This window comes from Bombina bombina, chromosome 7 (genome assembly GCF_027579735.1).
Source record: "Bombina bombina isolate aBomBom1 chromosome 7, aBomBom1.pri, whole genome shotgun sequence".
NCBI lineage: Eukaryota > Metazoa > Chordata > Amphibia > Anura > Bombinatoridae > Bombina > Bombina bombina.
This window is the reverse complement of record NC_069505.1, coordinates 94,422,917-94,450,363: the sequence shown is the minus strand read 5'-3', so window position 1 is coordinate 94,450,363 and position 27,447 is coordinate 94,422,917. Positions and strand designations below refer to the sequence as shown.

Sequence of the window (27,447 nt, the reverse complement as noted above, 5' to 3'; positions counted from 1 at the left end):
GTGACTGCACATCACTGATTGTACTGTTACTTAATCATGGATCCATGAGATTGTATTGTATTTATTGCAGCTTATTGTATTACAGCTTATTGTATTAATAAATATGTTTAAAGATTTTATTGAAAAACTTAATAATGATCTGAATTTAAAGCTAACTTACTGTGTCAGTACTGAGACAGTTGAATTTCTTGATGTTAAGATCTTTAAAGGGACAGTATACTGTAAAATAGTTTTTCCCTTAATGTGTTTACTATTGCTTTTTTTTACCAACTGCAGAGTAAAAAATGTATGAAAATTAGCTTTTTAAGGTTTATTTGTGTATATTAAAGCTCTGATTTTGTGTTTTGAAGCCACAGCCTAATAAAATAGGTTGAGCTTGTAGGTATAATCAGATCTCATTACTGTATCACATTGTGCACATATACCTGCTTCTTTATCTTATATCTGTCCTTAAAACAATCACCAATACTTTGAGAGAACAATGGAAATCAACATTTTATTACCTTATCTCTGCTTTATCACACTGGGAGTGTAATTTCTTCTGCTGGCTGTGTTTACAAAGCTTATCTATAGCTGGTACGCGCGGCCACAAACTTTCAGAATAGGTGGGGATACCACATGCTAAATTAACAATTTCAAATGCCAATATAAGGGTAAAGGAGCTACTTGTAAACAATTTAATACACTCCAGCAGGTAAAGTGGATCATTGGGAACAAAATAAAGGGGAGAAAATTTTTGAGTAAACTGTCCCTTTAACGTTATACACTGTATATAAATTTTGATTTTATCCTTCATTTTTATCTAACCATTGAGGGGTATTTTACCCCCCTCTTATTTATCAATTTAATAAAGGTTATATTTTATTCTAACATACTGCATGTCGTTGTTTCCTTTACTCCAATAAAAGTATTTAAGCGAGTGCTCATTATGGTGTATCTTTTCTTTACATTTTGATTATTATCACATGCTCAATAGTAGCTGGTGCCTACGAGTGTACAATTTCATAAAGGAAAACTAGTCTCATGAAACTGCATGATCTGACTTATGAAAGTTTAATTTTGACGGTCACCTTTGTGCAAGGCTAAGCATACCTTCTGTTAATATACCAGACAAACTCCATGCACACAGAGCAGCATTTTTTTATTCAATTAATATTCCCCACATGGGGAAAAAAAAATTGCACAGCATTTTTTTCTGGGAATATACCCCAAATATATATATAAAAACGAAATTGTATATTTAGATATTCATAAAAACAATATAGACAATTTATAATATATACACTTATAATATATACTTTATATGGAATTACAGTAATTTATATAGTTTTAGAGTTTAAACATAATGTAGAATTTCATGATGAGGATTTTCTGTTTTTATGTAAAAAAAAAAAAGGGGGGGGTTATTTAGGTCCAGGATGTTTCTCGAGAAGATAGAACTGTAAGAGAGAGGAAAAAAAGAATTAAAACCGTTTTTAAGTTATTATATGCAAAACATATAACTTTATATAACAATATATTTTATTTTAGAAGATTTAAAGGGACACTGAACCCAATTTTTTTCTTTCGTGATTCAGAGCATGCAATGTTAAGCAACTTTCTAATTTACTCCTATTATCAAATGTTCCCCATTCTCTTGGTATCTTTATTTGAAAAGCAAGAATGTAAGTTTAGATGCCAGACCATTTTTGGTGAACAGCCTGGGTTGTTCTTGCTGATTGGTGGATAAATTCACCCACCAATAAACAAGTGCTGTCCAGGGCTGAACCAAAAATTGTCTGGCTTAGATGCCTTTTTCAAATAAAGATAGCAAGAAAAAAAAATTGATAAGAGGAGTAAATTAGAAAGTTGCTTAAAATTGCATGCTCTATCTGAATCACAAAAGAAAAAATGTGGGTTCAGTGTCCCTTTAAGGAACATTAAAAGGATATTGTTTCTACTTAGCTTGGAAACTAGACATTTTACACTTACAAAATGCAATATCTTACTGTGGTCTGTCCTTACTGCCATAGTGGGAAATGACAGGCAAATTGTTTTTTATCTTTTCATAATTTAAATAGAACATACAATTTTCCAATTTCAATCTATTAGCAAATATGCTTCATTGTCTTGGTATCCTTTGTTGGAAGAACAGGAATTACCTACTGGGAGCTAGCTGAACACATTGAGTAAACCAATAAAGAGGCATCTAGCTAGTGCAGTGTTATTCTTGAGCCTACCTAGGTATGTTTTTTAATAAAGGATAAACAATAAAGGAAGCTAATTAGTTATTAGAAGTAATTTGGAAAGTTTTTTAAAATTGCATATTCTGAATCATGAATTTAATTTTGACTTTTTGTTATTCATGAAACACAGCTGAGATTCAGAATCCTGGAGGTCGGTCAGCCAATGTGAGGCCAATAAACCTACCTTGCAAGCAACTAAATGCCAGGCTGAACAGGAGAGGAGCCTATCAAATACCTTCTAGGCCATTTATGGCTTAATCAAGGAGTTTGGCTCTATATTGGTTATTAGGCATGGGCAGAATTTCATTATTTAAAGGACCACTGAATGCAGTAGAATTGCATACTAAAAATACAATGATTTAACACCTACTCTGAATTTCAAATAAGCAGTAGATTATTTTATTTTTTTTCTGACAAATTAATTTTTCCTCCCATTTTCTGGCCCTCTGTATCATGTGACAGACATCAGCCAATCACAGGCTAGTATACGTATACTCTGAGCTTGTTCCACAGAGAGTGTGAATAAAAAAAAAGACTGTGCAAAATGTGATAATGAAAGTGTTTTAAAACTGCTGTTCTATCTGAATCCTAAAAGTTTATTTTTTACGTGAGCGTCCCTTTAAGTATTTGTTTATTGCACGTGGTTGCAGTGTTTTGTAAAGCTGTATCAGTTCTATATTGTTGCAAATACTGCAGCCATAGCCTACTAAAGACACATACACGCTCCTATAAACCTACCTAGATTTTCTCTTGAACAAAGGATACCAAGAAAACAAAAATAATTTGATAATAGAAGTAAATTGGAAACTTGTTTGAAAATTGCATGTTCTTTCTAAACCATGATTGATTAAAAGGGACATGAAACCCAAAAATGTTCTTTCGTGATTTAGAACAGATCATACAATTGTAAACAACTTTCAAATTTACTTCTATTATCAAATTTACTTTGTTCGGTTGGTATCCTTTGTTGAAGAGGGTACCTAGGAAAGCTCATAGATAGATGCTGATTGGTTGGCTGCACATACTGTAAATACGTCTTGTTATTGGTTTACCAATATGTTCAGCTAGTTCCCAGTAGTGCATTGCTGCAACTTCAATTAAAGGGATATGAAACCAATTTTTTTTTCTTTCATGATTCAGATAGAGCAGGCAATTTTAAGCAACTTTCTATTTTACCCCTATTATCAATTTTTTTTCTTCATTCTCTTGGTATCTTTATTTAAAAATCAAGAATGTAAGCCACCAATCAGCAAGCGCTACCCAGGAGCTGAACCAAAAATTGACTGGCTCCTAAGCTTACATTCATGCTTTTCACATAGATACCAAGATAATGAAGAAATAGGATAATAGGAGTAAAATAGAAAATTGCTTAAAAATTGGATGCTCTATCTGAATCATGAAATAAATTATTTGGGTTTAATATACAATTAAGGATACCAAGAGAATGAAGCAAAATTGATAATAAAAGTTGGTTAAAATGGTATCTTTTATCAGAATCATGAAAGAAGATTTTTGGATTTTACGTCACTTTAAAGGGATACTGAACCCAATTTTTTTCTTTCATGATTCAGATAGAGCATGCAATTTTAAGCAACTTTCTAATTTACTTCTATTATCAAATTTTCTTCGTTCTCTTGATATCTTTATTTGAAAAAGAAGGCATCTAAGCTAAGGAGCCTGCAAATTTTTGGTTCAGACCATGGACAGCACTTGTTTATTGGTGCTGTCCAATCAGCAAGGACAACCAAGGTTGTTCACCAAAAATGGGCCGGCATCTTAACTTAAATTCTTGCTTTTCAAATAAAGAAACCAAGAGAATGAAGAAAAATTGATAATAAGAGTAAATTAGAAAGTTGCTTAAAATTGCATGCTCTATCTGAATCGTGAAAGAAAAAGCTTGGGTTCAGTGTCCCTTTAACTTTACTCTGAGTAACACAACCTGCTAATGTCAGTAATTTGTGCTTATTTCAGGCCAGTTATCAATGATCCACTTTACTTAAAGGGTCTAGCTACTGAGGCTTATACAATGTATAACTGAAATTGCTCATTTCTGATACTTGACTGTGAGGGGAAAATAAATCATGCACAGTAGTGAGAATGAATCTCAGATGAACCTACCCTCAGGCTTCATACTGGACACCAGCGTGTTCTTCACATTCCGGGAATGGCTGAGTACATGCTTGGCTGTGTTCTGAGGGGGAGAGTCTGTTGGACCTAAGTGAGGGACACATTTATTACACTTAGAACATCTCAGGTTTTACATATTGGTCGCTGTCTACAAAAATACATGAGAAAAACTCCACAACTCACCCATTCCTATATATTTAACTAATTTTGGATTATAGTGTATATGGTTTTTTTTAAAAGGACAGGTAACCCATAAATGAAAAAAACAAAACACTGCTGTAAAAATAGAGTTTGCTTAATTTATTCTTTTCGTGCAACTTTAGCAGTTTTAATGACTTTAGTGCTCTGAGGATGCTCATTAGCAATCCAGTTTCTCTCACCTAACTTAAAAGGACCATTGAACATAGTAGGTTTGCATAATCAACGAATGCATAATAAAAAGACAGCGCAATAGCACTTAGACTGATGTTTGAATGAGCAGTAGATTTTTTTTTCTGAAAGTCAGTTAGTTCAATTTTCCTCCCCTCTCTATCATATGACAGTCATCAGCCAATCAGAAAATGCATAGACATAAATACTGTGAATTCTTGCACATGCTCAGTAGAAGCTTTTTAACCATTTTCAAGTGAGTTTATAGGGGCACAGCATTGTTGTCCCCAGTCCTGAATATGAGGTTGGACAAGACTTGGGATACAAACAATAAATAAAATGTACTTATTCGCTACCTCTGCTCTTGTGGTGTCTTGAACTTTGCAAGTCAGTAGGATCAGGAAAGGATTCTTCATCAGACCGTAGCTGACCATTGGTTACTGTCGATCCTGTCTGAAGAATGAATTGCTGTAGGTTACACTGCCTGAGATCTTTGTTCAGCTCCTCCAACTCTTGGTTCCTCACCTAGTAAGAGAAATAGGGTGAGATATTTCTATAATGCGCTAAACAACTGACAGTGTTACTTCAGGTTACTAAAAAGCTTAAAGGGATAGGAAAGTCAAAGTTAAAGTTGCATTATTCAGATAGAACAAGTCATTTTAAATTCACTTCTATTTTCAAATGTGCTTTGTTCTCTTGGTATCCCTTGTTGAAAATGAATACGCACATATCCTACACTAGTGGGAGCTAGCTGCTTATTTGGTGCCTACACACATTTGCCTTTTGTGATTGGTTGACTAGATGTGTTTATCTTGCTGCAAGTTGTGCAATGCTGTTCCTTCAGCAAAGGATAAGAAGAGAACAACGCAAATTTGATAATGGAAGTCAATTGAGAAGTTGTTCAAAATTGTATTTTCTATCCAAATCATGAAAGAAAATGTTGGGGTTTCCTGTCCCTTAAAAGGGACATGAACCCTTTCAAAAAATCTTTTATGATTGAGCTATGTGCATGCAATTTTAAACTACTTTCCTATGTACTTCATACTTTGCTGAATGAACAACAATACACTACTGGGAGCTAGCTGACCATATTGAGTGAGCCAATTACAAAAGGTTTCTATGTGCAGCCACCGATCTGCAGCTAGCAGTCAGTAATGCTCCTGAGCCTACCTAGATGTGCTTTTCAACAAAGAATACTGAGAACAAAGCAAATTAAATAATAGAAGTAATTTGGAAATTTGTCATAAAAGTTTAAATTTTGATTTGATTGTCTCCTTAATAATTACAAATAATTTCTTATGAATCAGATTAAAGAAAATACATTTCTATTGATCTTTATATGATTAAGAACTTAGATTTTAAAGAATTCATTGATTTTATGCTTACTAAAATTTTTCTTCAATAACAAAAGATTAAAGAAAAGTTCAGGACACACCATTCCCACCCCCTCTTTCTAGGAAGATAAGTAATATTTATTTTCACTATATTTATCCCTATTGCCCCACAAAAATCAAATAAAAAATACACTAGTTACCCTAGACACCAACATGTCTGGTAAAGGAAACAACACGTATACAGAAAAAGTGAAATTAAAAATATTTTAAATCACATTTAATTTCTTCCGATATGACCACTTACAGCCTTTCTATTTCTTAACCTTAGCAAAGGCTTCAATCTGTTCTACCTAAGTCACCTCAGCCTGATTACCTGATTATCATTACCGTTTAAGGTATCACCCATAATCTTAATTTTCCTTAAAAGAAATCCAAAAAACATAATCCTCTCCCCAAACCCAAAATGCTTCACTTTAACTATATTAAGAGGAATTTGATACATCAAAAACAAGATATGTACTCCTGTAACACCTGACAAGTACTGAGATTTTACCAGCTCACCATTCCTAAGCATTTCATTATACGTTTGTCAAATTTGTCACTAATAAATCCACAAAACCTTTATAAAATTCAGACGTTAAACCATTAATCCCTGGGCTTTTCTTATTCAACAATGAAAGTACTTTGCCCAATTTCCTCTTCTGTTATAGGCTGAACAAGCTCTTCAGCCTTCTCTAATAAAATTCTTTAAAAAATATCCATTTTTAACATGGTCTATATTTTGCGATTTGACCGCCCCCTTTATTGTATCTAAAGTAACCCTTCCTTAAACTGATGTTTTGGTCAATAATACCATTTACAAGATTTTTCTTTACACGTTCCTTACAAGCTTCAAATGCGTCAGGAGCTAAAAACCTCAACTATCAAAAAATATCGGCTTTAAGTGACTTAATCTATTGTACTGCAATCATATAATGTCTCCCTTAACCATTCTAATACATTTTGTATTAATTGTGCCACCATTATTAACCCTAGAATACAAGAGACTCAGCTTTAATCTTAAACCAAGATACTTCAGATATTCATAATTACATTTATGTTTTATTTTAGACTTAAAATAATTCTTAATATCAATTGTTAGTCCCTACCATCATTCAGAGAGCTTATCATACATATATTGGGTAGTTATATCAATATAATATAAGAAAAAAACATCCTTAACATATTCATCACATAGTATAGTAGCTTTACATTTCCAAAAGCATCTCCCATAAACCAATGACTTATTAGCATTAATGGTAACTTTAAGCAAAACAGAAAGTTCCATAAGTATAAAATGAAACATTTCTGGAAAAAGTTTTTTAAATATATAGCCTATCAATACGACTAGACCATGGACAATTTTGATACGTATAACCACAACCACCAAGGTGGTGAACTTTAAAAACATCTACAAGGCCTATTTGTGTAATCATATTTGTAAGATAATTTCATCTTAATGTAATGTACGATGGTGACCATTTCTATCTTGATTACACCATTAAAGCCACCACCAAGTATAACAATTTTTTTTATGTAAAAACCGAAAGACAATCAGTTGGAATATGTTTTTCCTCTCACGTTTATTTTGTGCATTATAGACATTAAATTGATCTATAACCATTAATAACATATTATATTAGGCATCTTCCCTCCACAAAATCAATTATTCTTTCCACAGTAGTATCACAATATATGAATAAAATTCCAACACTATCATAGTTCTTAGTCACAAAAGACCAAAAAGATGGTCCTCTTTTTGCACCATAAACCTCAGGCATAAATATATTCTCCTGTAACAGAACAATTTTTAAATTCACATGTCTGAGAAACTGGTATATGAGGGTCCTTCTCTTTTTAGATCTTAAACTGTTCACATCTAATAAGCCAACATGTAAAGACCCTATTATATCGTAGTGTTTAAAGCTAGAGACGTTTCTTTTTCTTGCCCACATAAGCACCATATGACCTCCCATCTCTTAAAAGATAAGGACACTGTCTCTTCTTCCATACAACTCATAATAAGATTTTGATCTTGGAATCAAAAGTCTTTTTACCTTATATCCAGCGGTGTCTGCTGATCCATCATCCAAAACAGCTTATTTTTCAAAAGTAACCTTAAATGATGGCTGCCTTTCATCAGCACATGCCTTTTACCTTGAGCAACAGCTTGATGTGAACTCAGTCTGTGGCTTTTCCGTTGGGCAAGCTGAAAACCATCTGACTCGTGAACAGGTATCTCACCCACTTGCGACATGCCCTCATCAGGTAATTGCACATTAATGTCCATTCCAAGATCATCCCATCTGCAGTAAGCTCTGGTTCATTAGAGTGTCCTCAGACTTTTGCCTCTTACTAGACATTTGACTCTCAAAGAAATCCATCATATCATCAGATAAGTTCTTCAGTTCTTCTACCTCATTATTTTGAGATGCCTCAGGACAGCTGTTGAAACTGGGTTCAGTAACAGAACATTGATTGCAGAGAATATCCCGTTTAGATTCATATTTAAAATGTTCCATACAGCTACACTTTGAGCACTTCACCTTATCACAGTTGTAGGCAAGGTGCCTATTGGAACCACACTTATAGCAAGTTCTAGGTTGACCAGGATAATAGCAGACACCTCTCTCAGAACCAACAAAGAAGCTATGTCACGTTTGTCCTCCATCCTGACTCAAATGCACTCTTTTGTGCCAGCCCCCACTGCATATGGCATCTTCATCATAAACTTTTTGAGGTTCCTCCAACACACAGCAGTGTATTTGAAGCCAATAAACATATCTGCCAAACCTACTACTTTAGAATATAATAGACAAGTAATTACCCCTATGCTTTGCTTGGAAAACTGAATCAACTTTACGATCTTCCAATTATGAACCTCTTTAGTTTTATGAAATATCTCCCAAAAACAGTACAAAATTTGTGGATAATAGTGAAGAGAGAGGAAAATGAGTCGCTGCAAATAAATCAACATCAGCAAAACCCATACAGTCTGTCAGTTTCTGCCTTACAAAGTATTTCCTATCAGAACCAGTGTACACAATAAGCAATGCATTTTGCCTTTTAGCTGCCTCCCATCCAGATGTAATTGCATTAAAAGATCCCATTCCAGTTTTGCTTGCAAAATCCATTTTTTTTATTGCAGCTAAGATACTGTGCTCCCCATTCCAGACTGCAAACTGCTGCTTCCAGGGTTTGCAGCATTTTCACTACTCGACTGTGTAGCTGAGTGTATGAAATCACCAGCTCGTGTGGTCACCTGCAGGTGCAGGAACTGAGCTAGGTTCAGCATTAGTGCTACAATCACCTTGCACGAGTGTAGCAGCTTATCCACAAAAAAACCCTCCACACTCACATTTGTATTTTTGGATCTTAAAAGGGACACTGAACCCAAATTTTTTCCTTTCGTGATTCAGATAGAGCATGCAAATTTAAGCAATTTTCAAATTTACTCCAATTGTCAAGTTTTCTTCGTTCTGTTGCTTTCTTTATTTGAAAAAAAGGCATCTAAGCTATTTGTTTGGTTCAGAACCATGGAAAACACTTGTTTATTGGTGGGTGAATTTATCCACCAATCAGCGAGAACAACAGTGTGTTCACCAAAAACGGGCCGGCATCTAAACTTACATTCTTGCATTTCAAATAAAGATACCAAGAGACTGAAGAGAATTTAATAATAGGAGTACATTAGAAAGTTGCTTAAAATTGCATGCTTTTAAACTGAGAGTTCTTGTGGGTTTCATACTGGTCCCAGAAACTGCAGGCTGGTTGGATTTGCTGGACTCACCCTTTTTTCTGCTGATTACCCTCAGCCACCTTGCTGGGCTCACTCAGTGAATAACAAGCAGTTGCCATTCTTTTTAAAGACCCATCAGACTAGGGTTGCCACCTCAGCCATGTTTTCTGCTGCAGGGTAAGCAGGGAGGAACATGTATTGTTTATCAGCACTATTTATGTATTGTCCAGAGGCACAATACATGTTCCGCCCTGCTTACCCTGCAGCATGCATAACTTATAAGTGTCCAGGAAAATATGGCTGAGATGGCAACCCTACCTCAAACATTCCCACGGGTTTTCCCAAAACAGGTCAAAATCTCAGGTACTTGATAGAGATTTCTTAAAACCTTTTCAAGCTTTAGAATATAACTGTTACAGCTGATGCAGTTTTCGTTTTTCTTTGCTTTTATTACTTCTTAGTCTTTCAAAGTCTTTATTCTTTTCCTTTAAAGCTTTCTACAAAGCACAGATCTCAGTGTCGGCCTGCTCAATCTAACAACCTTTTCAGCATCCTGTAGCACACCAGCCATTTTCATTTCCAAAATTTGTTTTAGTTTTGTTCAAAATAAGTTTATAAAAAAAAATTACTGCTGTGATCATCACTCTGTTTCTTATCCAAAACAGCCAGACTATTGCTCAACAAAATTCTGTGCCTTCTATAGGCTGCAATCCTGGGTTAGACACAGTATCCAGCAAAGCCCCACTCCCCCTGGGTCAGAGGCCATCCTGACCCCCCTGCAGGAGCGCCCTATCTAGGAGTTATAGGGAGCTGTTATATGGTGCAATAGGAGGAGTTATAGGGAGCTGTTATATGGTGCAATAGGAGGAGTTATAGGGAGTAGTTATATGGTGTAATAGGAGGAGTTATAGGGAGCTGTTATATGGTGCAACAGTAGGAGTTATAGGGAGCTGTTATATGGTGTAATAGGAGGAGTTATAGGGAGCTGTTATATGGTGCAATAGGAGGAGTTATAAGGAGCTGTTATATGGTGCAATAGGAGGAGTTATAGGGAACAGTTATATGGTGCAATAGGAGGAGTTATAGGAAGCTGTTATATGGGGCAATAGGAGGAGTTATAAGGAGCAGTTATATGGTACAATAGGAGGAGATATAGGGAGCTGTTATATGTTGCAATAGGAGGAGTTATAGGGATCATTTGTATGGAGCAATAGGAGGAGTTAAAGGGAGCTGTAATGGTGCAATAGGAGGAGTTATAGGGAGCTGTTATATGGTGTAATATGGGGGGTTACAGGGAGCAGTTATGGTGCAATAGGAGGAGTTATAGGGAGCGTTTATATGGTGCAATAGGAGGGGATATAGGGAGCTGTTATATGGTGCAATAGGAGGAGTTATAGGGAGCTGTTATATGGTGCAATAGGAGGAGTTATAGGGAGCAGTTATATGGTGCAATAGGTGGAGTTATAGGGAGCAGTTATGGTGCAATAGGTGGAGCTATAGAAAGCAGTTATTGTCCAATAGGAGGAGTTATAGGGAGCTGTTATATGGTGCAATATGAGGAGTTATAGGGAGCAGTTATATGGTGCAATAGGAGGAGTTATAGGGAGCTGTTATATGGTGCAATATGAGGAGTTATAAGGAACAGTTATATGGGACAATAGGATTGGATATAGGGAGCAGTTTTATGGGACAATACAAACTACTTATTATTCCAATATTTGTTCCCTATATGGAGCAGAGGGAAGTTTATTCTTGATAGCATACATCTCTGCATATTGAGTTAGTCAAGCTACATTTCCAATTAAAGCAAACAGAAAACTGCTTCATTAAAACTGTACATTAGGAAAACAATATATTGGGTGGCAAACCTTATTTAAAAACAATTTAAAAAAACAAACACAAACAAAATGTAGACAAAAAATTAAATTAAAACAGGAGCGCTGTAGCTAAAGGTGTCAAACTAAAGTAAAGCAAGTGTGGCAAATTATTAAAAATCAGTGTAGCAAATTATTAAACATCAGTAGTAATGGGACACATAAATATGTGTCAAAATTAAGTGCTAGAATATATCAATGGGGTGAAATACTTAGTGATAAAGTGATTCGTGCATATTATGATTGATCAACAAAAGTGTTAATAAATATATATAATCAAATAAAATAAACAGTGACAAGTTGTGCTATTTAGAAGGCTCTGCCTAAAATTTAATACAGCAGAAAATGAATAACAATTAACAAACACAAAAAAGTATATTTGTAATAAAAACGGACGTCTCCGTATATAGAAAAAGGATTTTGCCAGTCCACCAAAAGTATAAAATGTTTATCCTTATGGCCAATTGGATATGAGCAGTCCAGGTATATAATGTTTTGTAGATAAACGAGACAGGCTTACCCCCAAACAATGCGTCTCTTGATGAAGGAAATAAAGAGAATTACCGCCGTAGCGGAAGTGACGTCACCTTTATGGGCGCTGGCCAGACTGAGCCCTCCGATTGGTCCTTATGCGATCGCTTCTCCGGTTTCGGCTGTTAGGTTCCACAACCACAGAATATCCGCTCTTTATGTGCCCAAAGCACGCAGGATACTGGTAAAAGGTGCTGTATGTTAAGTGCAGCTGTTCAAGTAGATATAAAGTTCCGCTTTTGTACCTTTAATACAGCTTGTAGTTTCGGTGCATGAGTAAGCACCAGAATAGTACAGAGTTCAAGGTTTTCAGAGTTTCACAGACGGCAGACAGGCATCAATCTGTGACAGCAATTTGTAGCTGTAAAATACTCTTAAAATTTAAATAATGGCAACAAACATCAACGCGTTTCTCCCTCTACAGGGCTTTCTCAAGATCTTTTATCTTGAGAAAGCCCTGTAGAGGGAGAAACGCGTTAATGTTTGTTGCCATTATTTAAATTTTAAGAGTATTTTACAGCTACAAATTGCTGTCACAGATTGATGCCTGTCTGCCGTCTGTGAAACTCTGAAAACCTTGAACTCTTTACTATTCTGGTGCTTACTTATGCACCGAAACTACAAGCTGTATTAAAGGTACAAAAGCGGAACTTTATATCTACTTGAACAGCTGCACTTAACATACAGCACCTTTTACCAGTATCCTGCGTGCTTTGGGCACATAAAGAGCGGATATTCTGTGGTTGTGGAACCTAACAGCCGAAACCGGAGAAGCTATCGCATAAGGACGAATCGGAGGGCTCAGTCTGGCCAGCGCCCATAAAGGTGACGTCACTTCCGCTACGGCGGTAATTCTCTTTTTTTCCTTCATCAAGAGACGCATTGTTTGGGGGTAAGCCTGTCTCATTTATCTACAAAACATTATATACCTGGACTGCTCATATCCAATTGGCCATAAGGATAAACATTTTATACTTTTGGTGGACTGGCAAAATCCTTTTTCTATATACGGAGACGTCCGTTTTTATTACAAATATACTTTTTTGTGTTTGTTAATTGTTATTCATTTTTTGCTGTATTAAATTTTAGGCAGAGCCTGCTAAATAGCACAACTTGTCACTGTTTATTTTATTTGATTATATATATTTATTAACACTTTTGTTGATCAATCATAATATGCACGAATCACTTTATCACTAAGTATTTCACCCCATTGATATATTCTAGCACATTTATGTGTCCCATTACTACTGATGTTTAATAATTTGCTACACTGATTTTTAATAATTTGCCACACATGCTTTACTTTAGTTTGACACCTTTAGCTACAGCGCTCCTGTTTTAATTTAATTTTTTGTCTATTCTATTTACCTATATTAGGGACTTTTTAGGTAAACCAGGAGTTTGGTGTTTTTACCCTGCGCTTTTTATACCATCCCTCAGATTACAAACAAAATGTATCAGAATAACACTTTCTGGAATACTGAGATGTACCTTGGATTAATTCTCTTTTGTAAAATTGTAAAATCCACTAGAGGGCGCCAGTGTTGTAATTATGTGGTGCATAAGAGGAGTTATTGGGAGACGTTATATGGTGCAATAGGAGGTGTTATAGGGAGCAGTTATATGGTGCAATAGGAGGAGTTATAGGGAGCAGTTATATGGTGCAATAGGAGGAGTTATAGGGAGCAGTTATATGGTGCAATAGGAGGTGTTATAGGGAGCAGTTATATGGTGCAATAGGAGGAGTTATAGGTAGATGTTATATGGTGCAATAGGAAGAGTTATAGGGAGCAGTTATATGGTGCAATAGGAGGTGTTATAGGGAGCAGTTATATGGTGCAATAGGAGGAGTTATAGGGAGCAGTTATATGGTGCAATAGGAGGAGTTATAGGGAGCAGTTATATGGTGCAATAGGAGGAGTTATAGGGAGCAGTTATATGGTGCAATAGGAGGAGTTATAGGGAGCTGTTATATGGTGCAATAGGAGGAGTTATAGGGAGCTGTTATATGGTACAATAGGAGGAGTTATAAGGAGCTGTTATATGGTGCAATAGGAGCAGTTATAAGGAGCTGTTATATGGTGCAATAGGAGGAGTTATAGGGAGCTATTATATGGTGCAATAGGAGGAGTTATAGGGAGCTGTTATATGGTGCAATAGGAGGAGTTATAAGGAGCTGTTATATGGTGCAATAGGAGGAGTTATAGGGAGCTGTTATATGGTGCAATAGGAGGAGTTATAGGGAGCTGTTATATGGTGCAATAGGAGGAGTTATAGGTAGATGTTATATGGTGCAATAGGGGGAGTTATAGGGAGCTGTTATATGGTGCAATAGGAGGAGTTATAGGGAGCTGTTATATGGTGCAATAGGAGGAGTTATAGGGAGCTGTTATATGGTGCAATAGGAGGAGTTATAGGGAGCTGTTATATGGTGCAATAGGAGGAGTTATAGGTAGATGTTATATGGTGCAATAGGAGGAGTTATAGGTAGATGTTATATGGTGCAATAGGAAGAGTTATAGGTAGATGTTATATGGTGCAATAGGAGGAGTTATAGGTAGATGTTATATGGTGCAATAGGGGGAGTGATAGGGAGCTGTTATATGGTGCAATAGGAGGAGTTATAGGGAGCTGTTATATGGTGCAATAGGAGGAGTTATAGGGAGCTGTTATATGGTGCAATAGGAGGAGTTATAGGGAGCTGTTATATGGTGCAATAGGAGGAGTTATAGGGAGCTGTTATATGGTGCAATAGGAGGAGTTATAGGGAGCTGTTATATGGTGCAATAGGAGGAGTTATAGGGAGCTGTTATATGGTGCAATAGGAGGAGTTATAGGGAGATGTTATATGGTGCAATAGGAGGAGTTATAGGGAGCAGTTATATGGTGCAGTAGGAGGAGTTATAGGGAGCAGTTATATGGTGCAATAGGAGGAGTTATAGGGAGCAGTTATATGGTGCAATAGGAGGAGTTATAGGGAACAGTTATATGGTGCAATAGGAGGAGTTATAGGGAGCAGTTATATGGTGCAATAGGAGGAGTTATAGGGAGCAGTTATATGGTGCAATAGGAGGAGTTATAGGGAGCTGTTATATGGTGTAATAGGAGGAGTTATAGGGAGCTGTTATATGGTGCAATAGGAGGAGTTATAGGGAGCTGTTATATGGTGCTACAGGAGGAGTTATTGGAATCTGTTATATGGTGCTATAGGAGGAGTTATAGGGAGCAGTTATATGGTGCTATAGGAGGAGTTATAGGGAGCAGTTATATGGTGCAATAGGAGGAGTTATAGGGAGCAGTTATATGGTGCAATAGGAGGAGTTATAGGGAGCAGTTATATGATGCAATAGGAGGAGTTATAGGGAGCTGTTATATAGTGCAATAGGAGGAGTTTTAGGTAGCTGTTATATGGTGCAATAGGAGTTATAGGGAGGGTTATATGGTGTAATAGGAGGAGTTATAGGGAACAGTTATATGGTGCAATAGGAGGAGTTATAGGGAGCTGTTATATGGATCAATAGGAGGAGTTACTTAGTTATATGGCGCAATAGGATTGGTTATAGGGAGCAGTTTTATAGGACAATACAAGGAGTTATAACCACTTATTCCAATATGTGTTCCCTTTATGGAGCAGGGGAAAGTTAATTTTTGATAGCATACATCTCTGTGCATATTGAGTTAGTCAACTAAGCTACGTTACCAATTAATGCAAACAGAAAACTGCTTCATTAAGACTGTACAAAATATTGGGTGGCAAACTTTATTTAAAAACAATTTAAAAAACAAACAAACAAACAAAATGCATCAGAATAACACTTTCTGGAATACTGCAATGTATCTCTTATAAAAATCCACTAGAGGGCGCCAGTGTTCGATAACACTTTCAATTATGTACATGACTACTAGCTTCTACAGAATATAGTGTAGAAACTATATTTTATATAGCTGCGCTGGTTATAAACCTATTATACACTTGTGAACATTATCAGTAAATTACAAATCCTTTACAACACACTTTATTCTAAAACAGATAACATTAAACTCTGACCTATACAGTCAATGATTTCTATCACACCAGAATGGTTACGGTTTGTGTTTGCATTCTGGTGTTTTGATGCATTAGAGGGGTCAAAATTAAAACATTAACCACCTACAAAAAAATAAATAAATAATTTTCTCTCATTTTTGAAATGTTTTAAAAGCTTATTTAGCTGATCATTGTTACAAAAGATTTGAAAATCATTACACATTGTGTGATTAAATAGATATAGATGTCATAATAAAACTTCAGTGATTTAGATAGAGCGTTCAATAAAAAAAAAACTGTCAAATTTACTTCTATTATCAAATTTATCTCATTTAATCATTTGTAACTATCTCAATAAAAGCATACTGAGGTAGGATCATGTGTGCATGTGTCAACAATATTGCAGCTGTTTGCAATTCTTTTTCTCACAATTCTATACATAAAAAGGTTTTTAAGATCCATGCTTACTCTGAGCATATCTAGGTATGCTCTAATTGAAAGCTTAGATTCAACAAAGAATAAGAGAGAGGTATATTTGATAATATAAGTGAATTGGATTTATTTTTGTCTTTTGAACTGCTCGCTCTGTTTTAACCATATAACCATGACCCATTAAAATATTCTTTTTTTAACCCCTTCACACCATTAGGAAGTTCCATGCCGTCCTAACAATTCTGGGCTTTTATGCTGTTCCGACGGCATGGTCGTCCTACTTTATATGGCGTCCTGCACCCTCCAACTTTGACGCAAGCAAGAATTGGACTGGGGAGCTTGCCTAACACTTTGATGCTGGCACGAAGGGGAATAAAATAAAATATCTGTGTGTGTTCCTGCACTGATTAATCCAAGGGGATGTGTCCCTATTGGCCAATGAGCAGTAGAGTTCCAGTAATCAGTTGTACCTATTTAAGGAATCCCTGTAAGTTTTCCTGATATATTTACACAGTTTTACTTACTTTATTTAACTTTTTTTTAAAATAAAAAATAATAATGTGTAACTGCTGTTCCTTCATATAAATCACAGAACATTTTGAGCATTATGTACTTTTTAAGAAGAGTTTGTCGTATCCTAAAACACTGCAATTATCTAAAGCTTCAGATAGATACAACTGCAATGACTGAATATGTTCTTCTAACAGAGTTTGTTCATGAGAAGAGAGTAAGACTTAGATGTAGCAAAATACACTTCAATGAGGGTTGCAAACCTTGACCTCAAATGAATTCACTAGCAAACAAAAATAAATAACCAAATCAGAAAATTTTTGGTTTGCAGGTGAAAGTCAAAATTAAAATTAAACTTTCATGACTCAGATAGATCAGACTATTTTAAATAACTTTCCTATTTACTTTTGTTTTCCAGTTTGCTTTGTTCTCTTGGTATCCTTTGTTGAAAAGGCATACCTAGGTAGTCAGGCACAGCCATGGACTGCTGGGAGCTAGCTGCTGATTGGTGGATGCACAAATATGCCTCTTGTCATTGGTTTACCAGATGTACTCAGCTATCTCCTACTAGTGCACTTCTGGTCCTTCAACAAACAGCCAAGAGAATGAAGCAAATTAAACAACGTTCCACTTTACTTCAAATATCATTTAATGACTTCTTCACCATGGACTCATTCACCTAAGTGTGGGGGGCACCCCCTCTGCATAATTGTTGGTACCCCTTTGAGCATACCTTGCACACAGTGACGTTTCCCAACCACTGCGTATATATTTATCATTTTCAATATTTATATTATATCTTCTATAAGTAGATCTTGATAGATAGATAATTTATTAATGGACACATATATACAAATGTTTTGTTATTTTATTAGCAGGTCTTTGGCATTGGTTATTATTAGTGCAGGGCTCAACAAACCCCAGGAGCAAGGAAGCCACTGTCGCCTTAAAATTAGGCTCTGCCACCCTGGTTTAGAGCCCCCCCAAAAAACACATAGGTGCCTCTCATTCCCCCTTTTCACATAAAGTTTAGCCTAGTGAAGCTGTGAAATACAAATCCAACATTGGTCAAGCTCTCCCACTAATACCTTCAGGCTCTTAATGTATGGGCTGGCTCCTAGATTTTAAACAAATTTATCGAGCTCTGTATTAGTGGCCCCTATATATGTTTCTAGGAGACACCTCTGCACCAACTAGAGAGACTACAGCAAGCAAGTCACTGATCTGTTCTTTACCGGCTGCCACACTGCAGAACCAAAAATGCATAAGCCACAATCCACTGGAATTTAGCATTGCACACAAGCACTATTTTGCACTTGCTTGCAATTCCGCCCTCTGCCCGAGCACAGCCAATCACGTGCGGGCAGAAGCTGTCATTCTTCCCGGTCGGACAAGACCAGGGAGATTGATTTTCTCCACCTAAAAGGTGCAGAAGAGGGTAGAGAAACAGTGGCCTGATGACCAAGGCCGGATTGGCCTACCAGGAGATTTCCTGGTGGGCTGCAGCAGCTTAGGCTGCAAAGCTACAATTTAAAGCAGTGATAATGGATGCAATTTGGGTTGTAGGGTGTCTAAATAACCACAATCTGGCCTTTTTTTAATACAAGCAAATATATAATTTAATTCTGAAAAACATATTTGGGGAGGAGTATCCTAGTAATCTCCTTTGAGAAAAATGGAGCGTGTGCATTTAACTGACGGAACGGAAAATAGGGCTGATCTCCAAATTTTCCAGGGCTGCTTTTTATTCCCAACACAGAAGATGGAATTGGCCAACTGCTTGAGTAAGCAAAATTAGAAATATGGTGTTTATTTAGAATTAGATTTTCTAGTCATGAAGCTGATTGATCAATAAACCTTCAGCTAAATTATATTATATTTGTCCAGCCTAGTCTTACATGGAACATAGTGCCCTAATCATTAAAGGAATATTAAAAAAAAGTGTACAAAGAATGCTCTATTTAGAGGAGCAATGCACTACTATTTGCTAGCTGAGCGCATCTGGTGAACCAACGACAAGATGCATGTGTGTAGCCATCAATCACTAGCTAGCTCTCAGTAGTGCTGTGCTCCTTCTAAGCCTACCTAGGTATGCTTTTTAAAAAAAAATACCAAACGTATGAAGAAAATGTGATAATATAAGTAAATTGTAATGTTAGGATTGTATGCTCCACCTGAATCATGAAACGTTTAATTTTGTCACATGTCCCTTTAAAGGGATAGAAAAAAATTATTACTGTTTTTCAGAGGCATATGCACATATGCTGTTGGGGTCCGTGCACCAGTATTCAAAGACTACACCATCTCTGAGAATCAGCAGTGGCTTGTATGACACAAATGCAGTCTTTACAGGCACAATGCACACCATCACCTGCTCTCTGAGCTGGAATACTGGTGCACGGACCCTCACAGAATATGTGCATATGCCACTGAACAGCAGTAATACCTTGTACTAGAAGATTTTTTGCTAATGGACATATATTGCTTTCTATCCCTTTAAGCAGGTCACAATGATCACTATTATTTGATGGATATGAGGTTAATGACATTTCAGATTTTACATTTTTCTTATCTACTTAAAGTGATTGTAAAAAGTTTAACAAATTAAAGCCCAGTATCTAAAAATACTCTTAAAAACAGGGGCAATTTAATTAGTTAAACTTTATATACTTACCTTTTCGTTACTGTAAACAGACCGGCGATCCTCCGCCCTTATCTTCTTCTCTATTTTTGCAGATCGATGACGAATCCAGCTTCCTCCAATTGTTGAGTGACCCTATTGGCGTCTGGCTCATGGGGCACGCAACAACTGGAGGAAGCTTGATTCGTCATCGATCTGCAAAAATACAGAAGAAGATGAGGGCGGAGGATCGCCGGTCAGTTTACAGTAACGAAATTGTATTTTTTGTTTAAAAAGTGTCATTGTAAATTTTAATGAATTAAAGTGCCCCTGTTTTTAAGAGAATTTTTAAAAACTGGGCTTTAATTTGTTAAACTTTACAATCACTTTAAATTCCTTGTCTATCTTTTTCTGCCAGATTATTTATGAGGAAACATTGTCAAAGATCCCCCCCCCCCACACTCATATATAAATAAACATGGGCAAGAATTTGTGAACATATTATAAACAAACCATATACAATATGTATAAAAGGGGCATTTTATCCAACACATGCATAGCATGTATTTACAATTAAGCACTGCATTGCATATTATCTGCATTTAATTTAAAAAAAAAAAACATTTAAAACTGGCAATGTTTTTGTTCCGATTCCTGCAAGATGCACTCCAGCCTTTCTGTTGCCAGGGAAACATGACTTTTTCAGAGTTAAATTACAGGAAAAGCAAGCAAATAAATAAATTACAACTGTTTTATATGAATAATTAAAACGTTTAAGGGATATTTCATTTGAAATTTAATGCCCCTTGAATTAAATGCTTATAATGTGGGAGTGCTCTGAGTGTAGAGGTTTTTGCTCTATTTGTATGTGAAGTTTGACTGGGTTATAGTGTGGACCAGATGTTATAACACACAAGTTTTCAATCACCACTTTCCATTTGTAACTCTTAATTTAAAGTAGACTATACCTCTGCAAAACAGAATTTATGTTTACCTGATAAATTACTTTCTCCAACGGTGTGTCCGGTCCACGGCGTCATCCTTACTTGTGGGATATTCTCTTCCCCAACAGGAAATGGCAAAGAGCCCAGCAAAGCTGGTCACATGATCCCTCCTAGGCTCCGCCTACCCCAGTCATTCGACCGACGTTAAGGAGGAATATTTGCATAGGAGAAACCATATGGTACCGTGGTGACTGTAGTTAAAGAAAATAAATGATCAGACCTGATTAAAAAACCAGGGCGGGCCGTGGACCGGACACACCGTTGGAGAAAGTAATTTATCAGGTAAACATAAATTCTGTTTTCTCCAACATAGGTGTGTCCGGTCCACGGCGTCATCCTTACTTGTGGGAACCAATACCAAAGTTTTAGGACACGGATGAAGGGAGGGAGCAAATCAGGTCACCTAAATGGAAGGCACCACGGCTTGCAAAACCTTTCTCCCAAAAATAGCCTCAGAAGAAGCAAAAGTATCAAATTTGTAAAATTTGGTAAAAGTGTGCAGTGAAGACCAAGTCGCTGCCCTACATATCTGATCAACAGAAGCCTCGTTCTTGAAGGCCCATGTGGAAGCCACAGCCCTAGTGGAATGAGCTGTGATTCTTTCGGGAGGCTGCCGTCCGGCAGTCTCGTAAGCCAATCTGATGATGCTTTTAATCCAAAAAGAGAGAGAGGTAGAAGTTGCTTTTTGACCTCTCCTTTTACCGGAATAAACAACAAACAAGGAAGATGTTTGTCTAAAATCCTTTGTAGCATCTAAATAGAATTTTAGAGCGCGAACAACATCCAAATTGTGCAACAAACGTTCCTTCTTTGAAACTGGTTTCGGACACAGAGAAGGTACGATAATCTCCTGGTTAATGTTTTTGTTAGAAACAACTTTTGGAAGAAAACCAGGTTTAGTACGTAAAACCACCTTATCTGCATGGAACACCAGATAAGGAGGAGAACACTGCAGAGCAGATAATTCTGAAACTCTTCTGGCAGAAGAAATTGCAACTAAAAACAAAACTTTCCAAGATAATAATTTAATATCAACGGAATGCAAGGGTTCAAACGGAACCCCCTGAAGAACTGAAAGAACTAAATTGAGACTCCAAGGAGGAGTCAAAGGTTTGTAAACAGGCTTGATTCTAACCAGAGCCTGAACAAAGGCTTGAACATCTGGCACAGCTGCCAGCTTTTTGTGAAGTAACACCGACAAGGCAGAAATCTGTCCCTTCAGGGAACTTGCAGATAATCCTTTTTCCAATCCTTCTTGAAGGAAGGATAGAATCCTAGGAATCTTAACCTTGTCCCAAGGGAATCCTTTAGATTCACACCAACAGATATATTTTTTTCCAAATTTTGTGGTAAATCTTTCTAGTTACAGGCTTTCTGGCCTGAACAAGAGTATCGATAACAGAATCTGAGAATCCTCGCTTCGATAAAATCAAGCGTTCAATCTCCAAGCAGTCAGCTGGAGTGAAACCAGATTCGGATGTTCGAACGGACCCTGAACAAGAAGGTCTCGTCTCAAAGGTAGCTTCCAAGGTTGAGCCGATGACATTCACCAGATCTGCATACCAAGTCCTGCGTGGCCACGCAGGAGCTATCAAGATCACCGACGCCCTCTCCTGATTGATCCTGGCTACCAGCCTGGGGATGAGAGGAAATGGCGGGAACACATAAGCTAGTTTGAAGGTCCAAGGTGCTACTAGTGCATCCACTAGAGCCGCCTTGGGATCCCTGGATCTGGACCCGTAGCAAGGAACTTTGAAGTTCTGACGAGAGGCCATCAGATCCATGTCTGGAATGCCCCACAGCTGAGTGACTTGGGCAAAGATTTCCGGATGGAGTTCCCACTCCCCCGGATGCAATGTCTGACGACTCAGAAAATCCGCTTCCCAATTTTCCACTCCTGGGATGTGGATAGCAGACAGGTGGCAGGAGTGAGACTCCGCCCATAGAATGATTTTGGTCACTTCTTCCATCGCTAGGGAACTCCTTGTTCCCCCCTGATGGTTGATGTACGCAACAGTTGTCATGTTGTCTGATTGAAACCGTATGAACTTGGCCCTCGCTAGCTGAGGCCAAGCCTTGAGAGCATTGAATATCGCTCTCAGTTCCAGAATATTTATCGGTAGAAGAGATTCTTCCCGAGACCAAAGACCCTGAGCTTTCAGGGATCCCCAGACCGCGCCCCAGCCCATCAGACTGGCGTCGGTCGTGACAATGACCCACTCTGGTCTGCGGAATGTCATCCCTTGTGACAGGTTGTCCAGGGACAGCCACCAACGGAGTGAGTCTCTGGTCCTCTGGTTTACTTGTATCTTCGGAGACAAGTCTGTATAGTCCCCATTCCACTGACTGAGCATGCACAGTTGTAATGGTCTTAGATGAATGCGCGCAAAAGGAACTATGTCCATTGCCGCTACCATCAACCCGATCACTTCCATGCACTGAGCTATGGAAGGAAGAGGAACGGAATGAAGTATCCGACAAGAGTCTAGAAGTTTTGTTTTTCTGGCCTCTGTTAGAAAAATCCTCATTTCTAAGGAGTCTATAATTGTTCCCAAGAAGGGAACCCTTGTTGACGGGGATAGAGAACTCTTTTCCACGTTCACTTTCCATCCGTGAGATCTGAGAAAGGCCAGGACGATGTCCGTGTGAGCCTTTGCTTGAGGAAGGGACGACGCTTGAATCAGAATGTCGTCCAAGTAAGGTACTACAGCAATGCCCCTTGGTCTTAGCACAGCTAGAAGGGACCCTAGTACCTTTGTGAAAATCCTTGGAGCAGTGGCTAATCCGAAAGGAAGCGCCACGAACTGGTAATGTTTGTCCAGGAATGCGAACCTTAGGAACCGATGATGTTCCTTGTGGATAGGAATATGTAGATACGCATCCTTTAAATCCACCGTGGTCATGAATTGACCTTCCTGGATGGAAGGAAGAATAGTTCGAATGGTTTCCATCTTGAACGATGGAACCTTGAGAAACTTGTTTAAGATCTTGAGATCTAAGATTGGTCTGAACGTTCCCTCTTTTTTGGGAACTATGAACAGATTGGAGTAGAACCCCATCCCTTGTTCTCTTAATGGAACAGGATGAATCACTCCCATTTTTAACAGGTCTTCTACACAATGTAAGAATGCCTGTCTTTTTGTGTGGTCTGAAGACAACTGAGACCTGTGGAACCTCCCCCTTGGGGGAAGTCCCTTGAATTCCAGAAGATAACCTTGGGAGACTATTTCTAGCGCCCAAGGATCCAGAACATCTCTTGCCCAAGCCTGAGCGAAGAGAGAGAGTCTGCCCCCCACCAGATCCGGTCCCGGATCGGGGGCCAACATTTCATGCAGTCTTGGTAGCAGTGGCAGGTTTCTTGGCCTGCTTTCCTTTGTTCCAGCCTTGCATTGGTCTCCAAGCTGGCTTGGCTTGAGAAGTATTACCCTCTTGCTTAGAGGACGTAGCACTTTGGGCTGGTCCGTTTCTACGAAAGGGACGAAAATTAGGTTTATTTTTTGCCTTGAAAGGCCGATCCTGAGGAAGGGCGTGGCCCTTACCCCCAGTGATATCAGAGATAATCTCTTTCAAGTCAGGGCCAAACAGCGTTTTCCCCTTGAAAGGAATGTTAAGTAGCTTGTTCTTGGAAGACGCATCAGCCGACCAAGATTTCAACCAAAGCGCTCTGCGCGCCACAATAGCAAACCCAGAATTCTTAGCCGCTAACCTAGCCAATTGCAAAGTGGCGTCTAGGGTGAAAGAATTAGCCAATTTGAGAGCATTGATTCTGTCCATAATCTCCTCATAAGGAGGAGAATCACTATCGACCGCCTTTATCAGCTCATCGAACCAGAAACATGCGGCTGTAGCGACAGGGACAATGCATGAAATTGGTTGTAGAAGGTAACCCTGCTGAACAAACATCTTTTTAAGCAAACCTTCTAATTTTTATCCATAGGATCTTTGAAAGCACAACTATCCTCTATGGGTATAGTGGTGCGTTTGTTTAAAGTGGAAACCGCTCCCTCGACCTTGGGGACTGTCTGCCATAAGTCCTTTCTGGGGTCGACCATAGGAAACAATTTTTTAAATATGGGGGGAGGGACGAAAGGAATACCGGGCCTTTCCCATTCTTTATTAACAATGTCCGCCACCCGCTTGGGTATAGGAAAAGCTTCTGGGAGCCCCGGCACCTCTAGGAACTTGTCCATTTTACATAGTTTCTCTGGGATGACCAACTTGTCACAATCATCCAGAGTGGATAATACCTCCTTAAGCAGAATGCGGAGATGTTCCAACTTAAATTTAAATGCAATCACATCAGGTTCAGCCTGTTGAGAAATGTTCCCTGAATCAGTAATTTCTCCCTCAGACAAAACCTCCCTGGCCCCATCAGACTGGGTTAGGGGCCCTTCAGAGATATTAATATCAGCGTCGTCATGCTCTTCAGTATCTAAAACAGAGCAGCCGCGCTTACGCTGACAAGTGTTCATTTTGGCTAAAATGTTTTTGACAGAATTATCCATTACAGCCGTTAATTGTTGCATAGTAAGGAGTATTGGCGCGCTAGATGTACTAGGGGCCTCCTGAGTGGGCAAGACTCGTGTAGACGAAGGAGGGAATGATGCAGTACCATGCTTACTCCCCTCACTTGAGGAATCATCTTGGGCATCATTGTCATTATCACATAAATCACATTTATTTAAATGAATAGGAATTCTGGCTTCCCCACATTCAGAACACAGTCTATCTGGTAGTTCAGACATGTTAAACAGGCATAAACTTGATAACAAAGTACAAAAACGTTTTAAAATAAAACCGTTACTGTCACTTTAAATTTTAAACTGAACACACTTTATTACTGCAATTGCGAAAAAACATGAAGGAATTGTTCAAAATTCACCAAATTTTCACCACAGTGTCTTAAAGCCTTAAAAGTATTGCACGCCAAATTTGGAAGCTTTAACCCTTAAAATAACGGAACCGGAGCCGTTTTAAACTTTAACCCCTTTACAGTCCCTGGTATCTGCTTTGCTGAGACCCAACCAAGCCCAAAGGGGAATACGATACCAAATGACGCCTTCAGAAAGTCTTTTCTAAGTATCAGAGCTCCTCTCACATGCGACTGCATGCCATGCCTCTCAAAAACAAGTGCGCCACACCGGCGCGAAAATGAGGCTCTGCTTATGCTTTGGGAAAGCCCCTAAGGAATAAGGTGTCTAATACAGTGCCTGCCGATATTATTATATCAAAATACCCAGATAAAATGATTCCTCAAGGCTAAATATGTGTTAATAATGAATCGATTTAGCCCAGAAAAAGTCTACAGTCTTAATAAGCCCTTGTGAAGCCCTTATTTACGATCGTAATAAACATGGCTTACCGGATCCCATAGGGAAAATGACAGCTTCCAGCATTACATCGTCTTGTTAGAATGTGTCATACCTCAAGCAGCAAGAGACTGCACACTGTTCCCCCAACTGAAGTTAATTGCTCTCAACAGTCCTGTGTGGAACAGCCATGGATTTTAGTTACGGTTGCTAAAATCATTTTCCTCATACAAACAGAAATCTTCATCTCTTTTCTGTTTCTGAGTAAATAGTACATACCAGCACTATTTCAAAATAACAAACTCTTGATTGAATAATAAAAACTACAGTTAAACACTAAAAAACTCTAAGCCATCTCCGTGGAGATGTTGCCTGTACAACGGCAAAGAGAATGACTGGGGTAGGCGGAGCCTAGGAGGGATCATGTGACCAGCTTTGCTGGGCTCTTTGCCATTTCCTGTTGGGGAAGAGAATATCCCACAAGTAAGGATGACGCCGTGGACCGGACACACCTATGTTGGAGAAAACCAATTTATACATTTGTTGCAAACATGAGGTTGTATAAGCATTACTAAACCCAGGGAAATCAGACAACAAATCATGGAATCTGCAAGTTGGCACTACCAGCAGATGATTTTGGACATAGCAATCTTAAGATTTGAAAGCAACATTATTTCTACTGTGCATGGTTACATCCCTAATCCTAATCTGATCCTCGGACAGGTTAGCAATATGCCTACCTGGAGGTTCCTCATTGCCTCCTCACATGCCCACTCCACATTGGCCAGGTTGCTCTCCAACTGATGACCCTGACCATTTTTAGCATCCAGTTCCTTTCTCATTTTGGTCACCATTTCATCAAGTTCAGCCTGACTTGGTTCTCCTGAAACCCTCTTAGATGCCTCTCTTTGAATTTCTAGTTCAAGAGTCTCAGTCTTTTCACTAAGCTCTTGAATTTTCTGTGTATATTCCTCCATTGTGACTCTCAATTTTCTTACTCGTTCCTGCCTCTCTTGTTCCTCTAGTCTTTCCCTTTGTAGTTCATCAAGCCAAAACCGCTCCTCTCCTAGCTCGGCCTCATTGCGACGGATTAGCCTTTCCAAAAAAGCTACCTCATCCTCTTCCTCTTCTAAAGGCCCCCCTGCCCTCCCTCGTTCCCATGTTTGGATATCTTTACCCAAAGAGTCATTTTGCATCTCCAAGGAATTTAGCTGCTCCTGTTGACGTAGCACCATTTTAAATATCTCCTCTTTGCTAGGTTGTTTTGCAGGAGCTCCTTCTTTATTTGCCACACCATTATGCTG

At 38.2% G+C, this 27,447-nt stretch overlaps 1 protein-coding gene across 4 annotated transcripts in view; it reads right to left on the bottom strand.

The window, feature by feature from the left end:
* Positions 1–1,124: 1,124 nt before the first annotated feature.
* Positions 1,125–27,447, bottom strand: part of RASSF7 (Ras association domain family member 7) — a 90,457-nt gene continuing 64,134 nt past the window's right edge. For all 4 annotated transcript variants that reach the window (XM_053720189.1, XM_053720187.1, XM_053720190.1 and 1 more), the window contains exons 3-6: positions 26,884–27,447; positions 5,078–5,246; positions 4,344–4,439; positions 1,125–1,439 (exon numbers count right to left, since the gene is read on the bottom strand). The exon at positions 26,884–27,447 is cut by the window's right edge and continues 335 nt beyond it. In XM_053720189.1, the coding sequence (XP_053576164.1) occupies positions 1,408–1,439; positions 4,344–4,439; positions 5,078–5,246; positions 26,884–27,447 (861 nt within the window). In that variant the 3' untranslated portion in view covers positions 1,125–1,407. The remainder of the gene's footprint in view (positions 1,440–4,343; positions 4,440–5,077; positions 5,247–26,883) is intronic.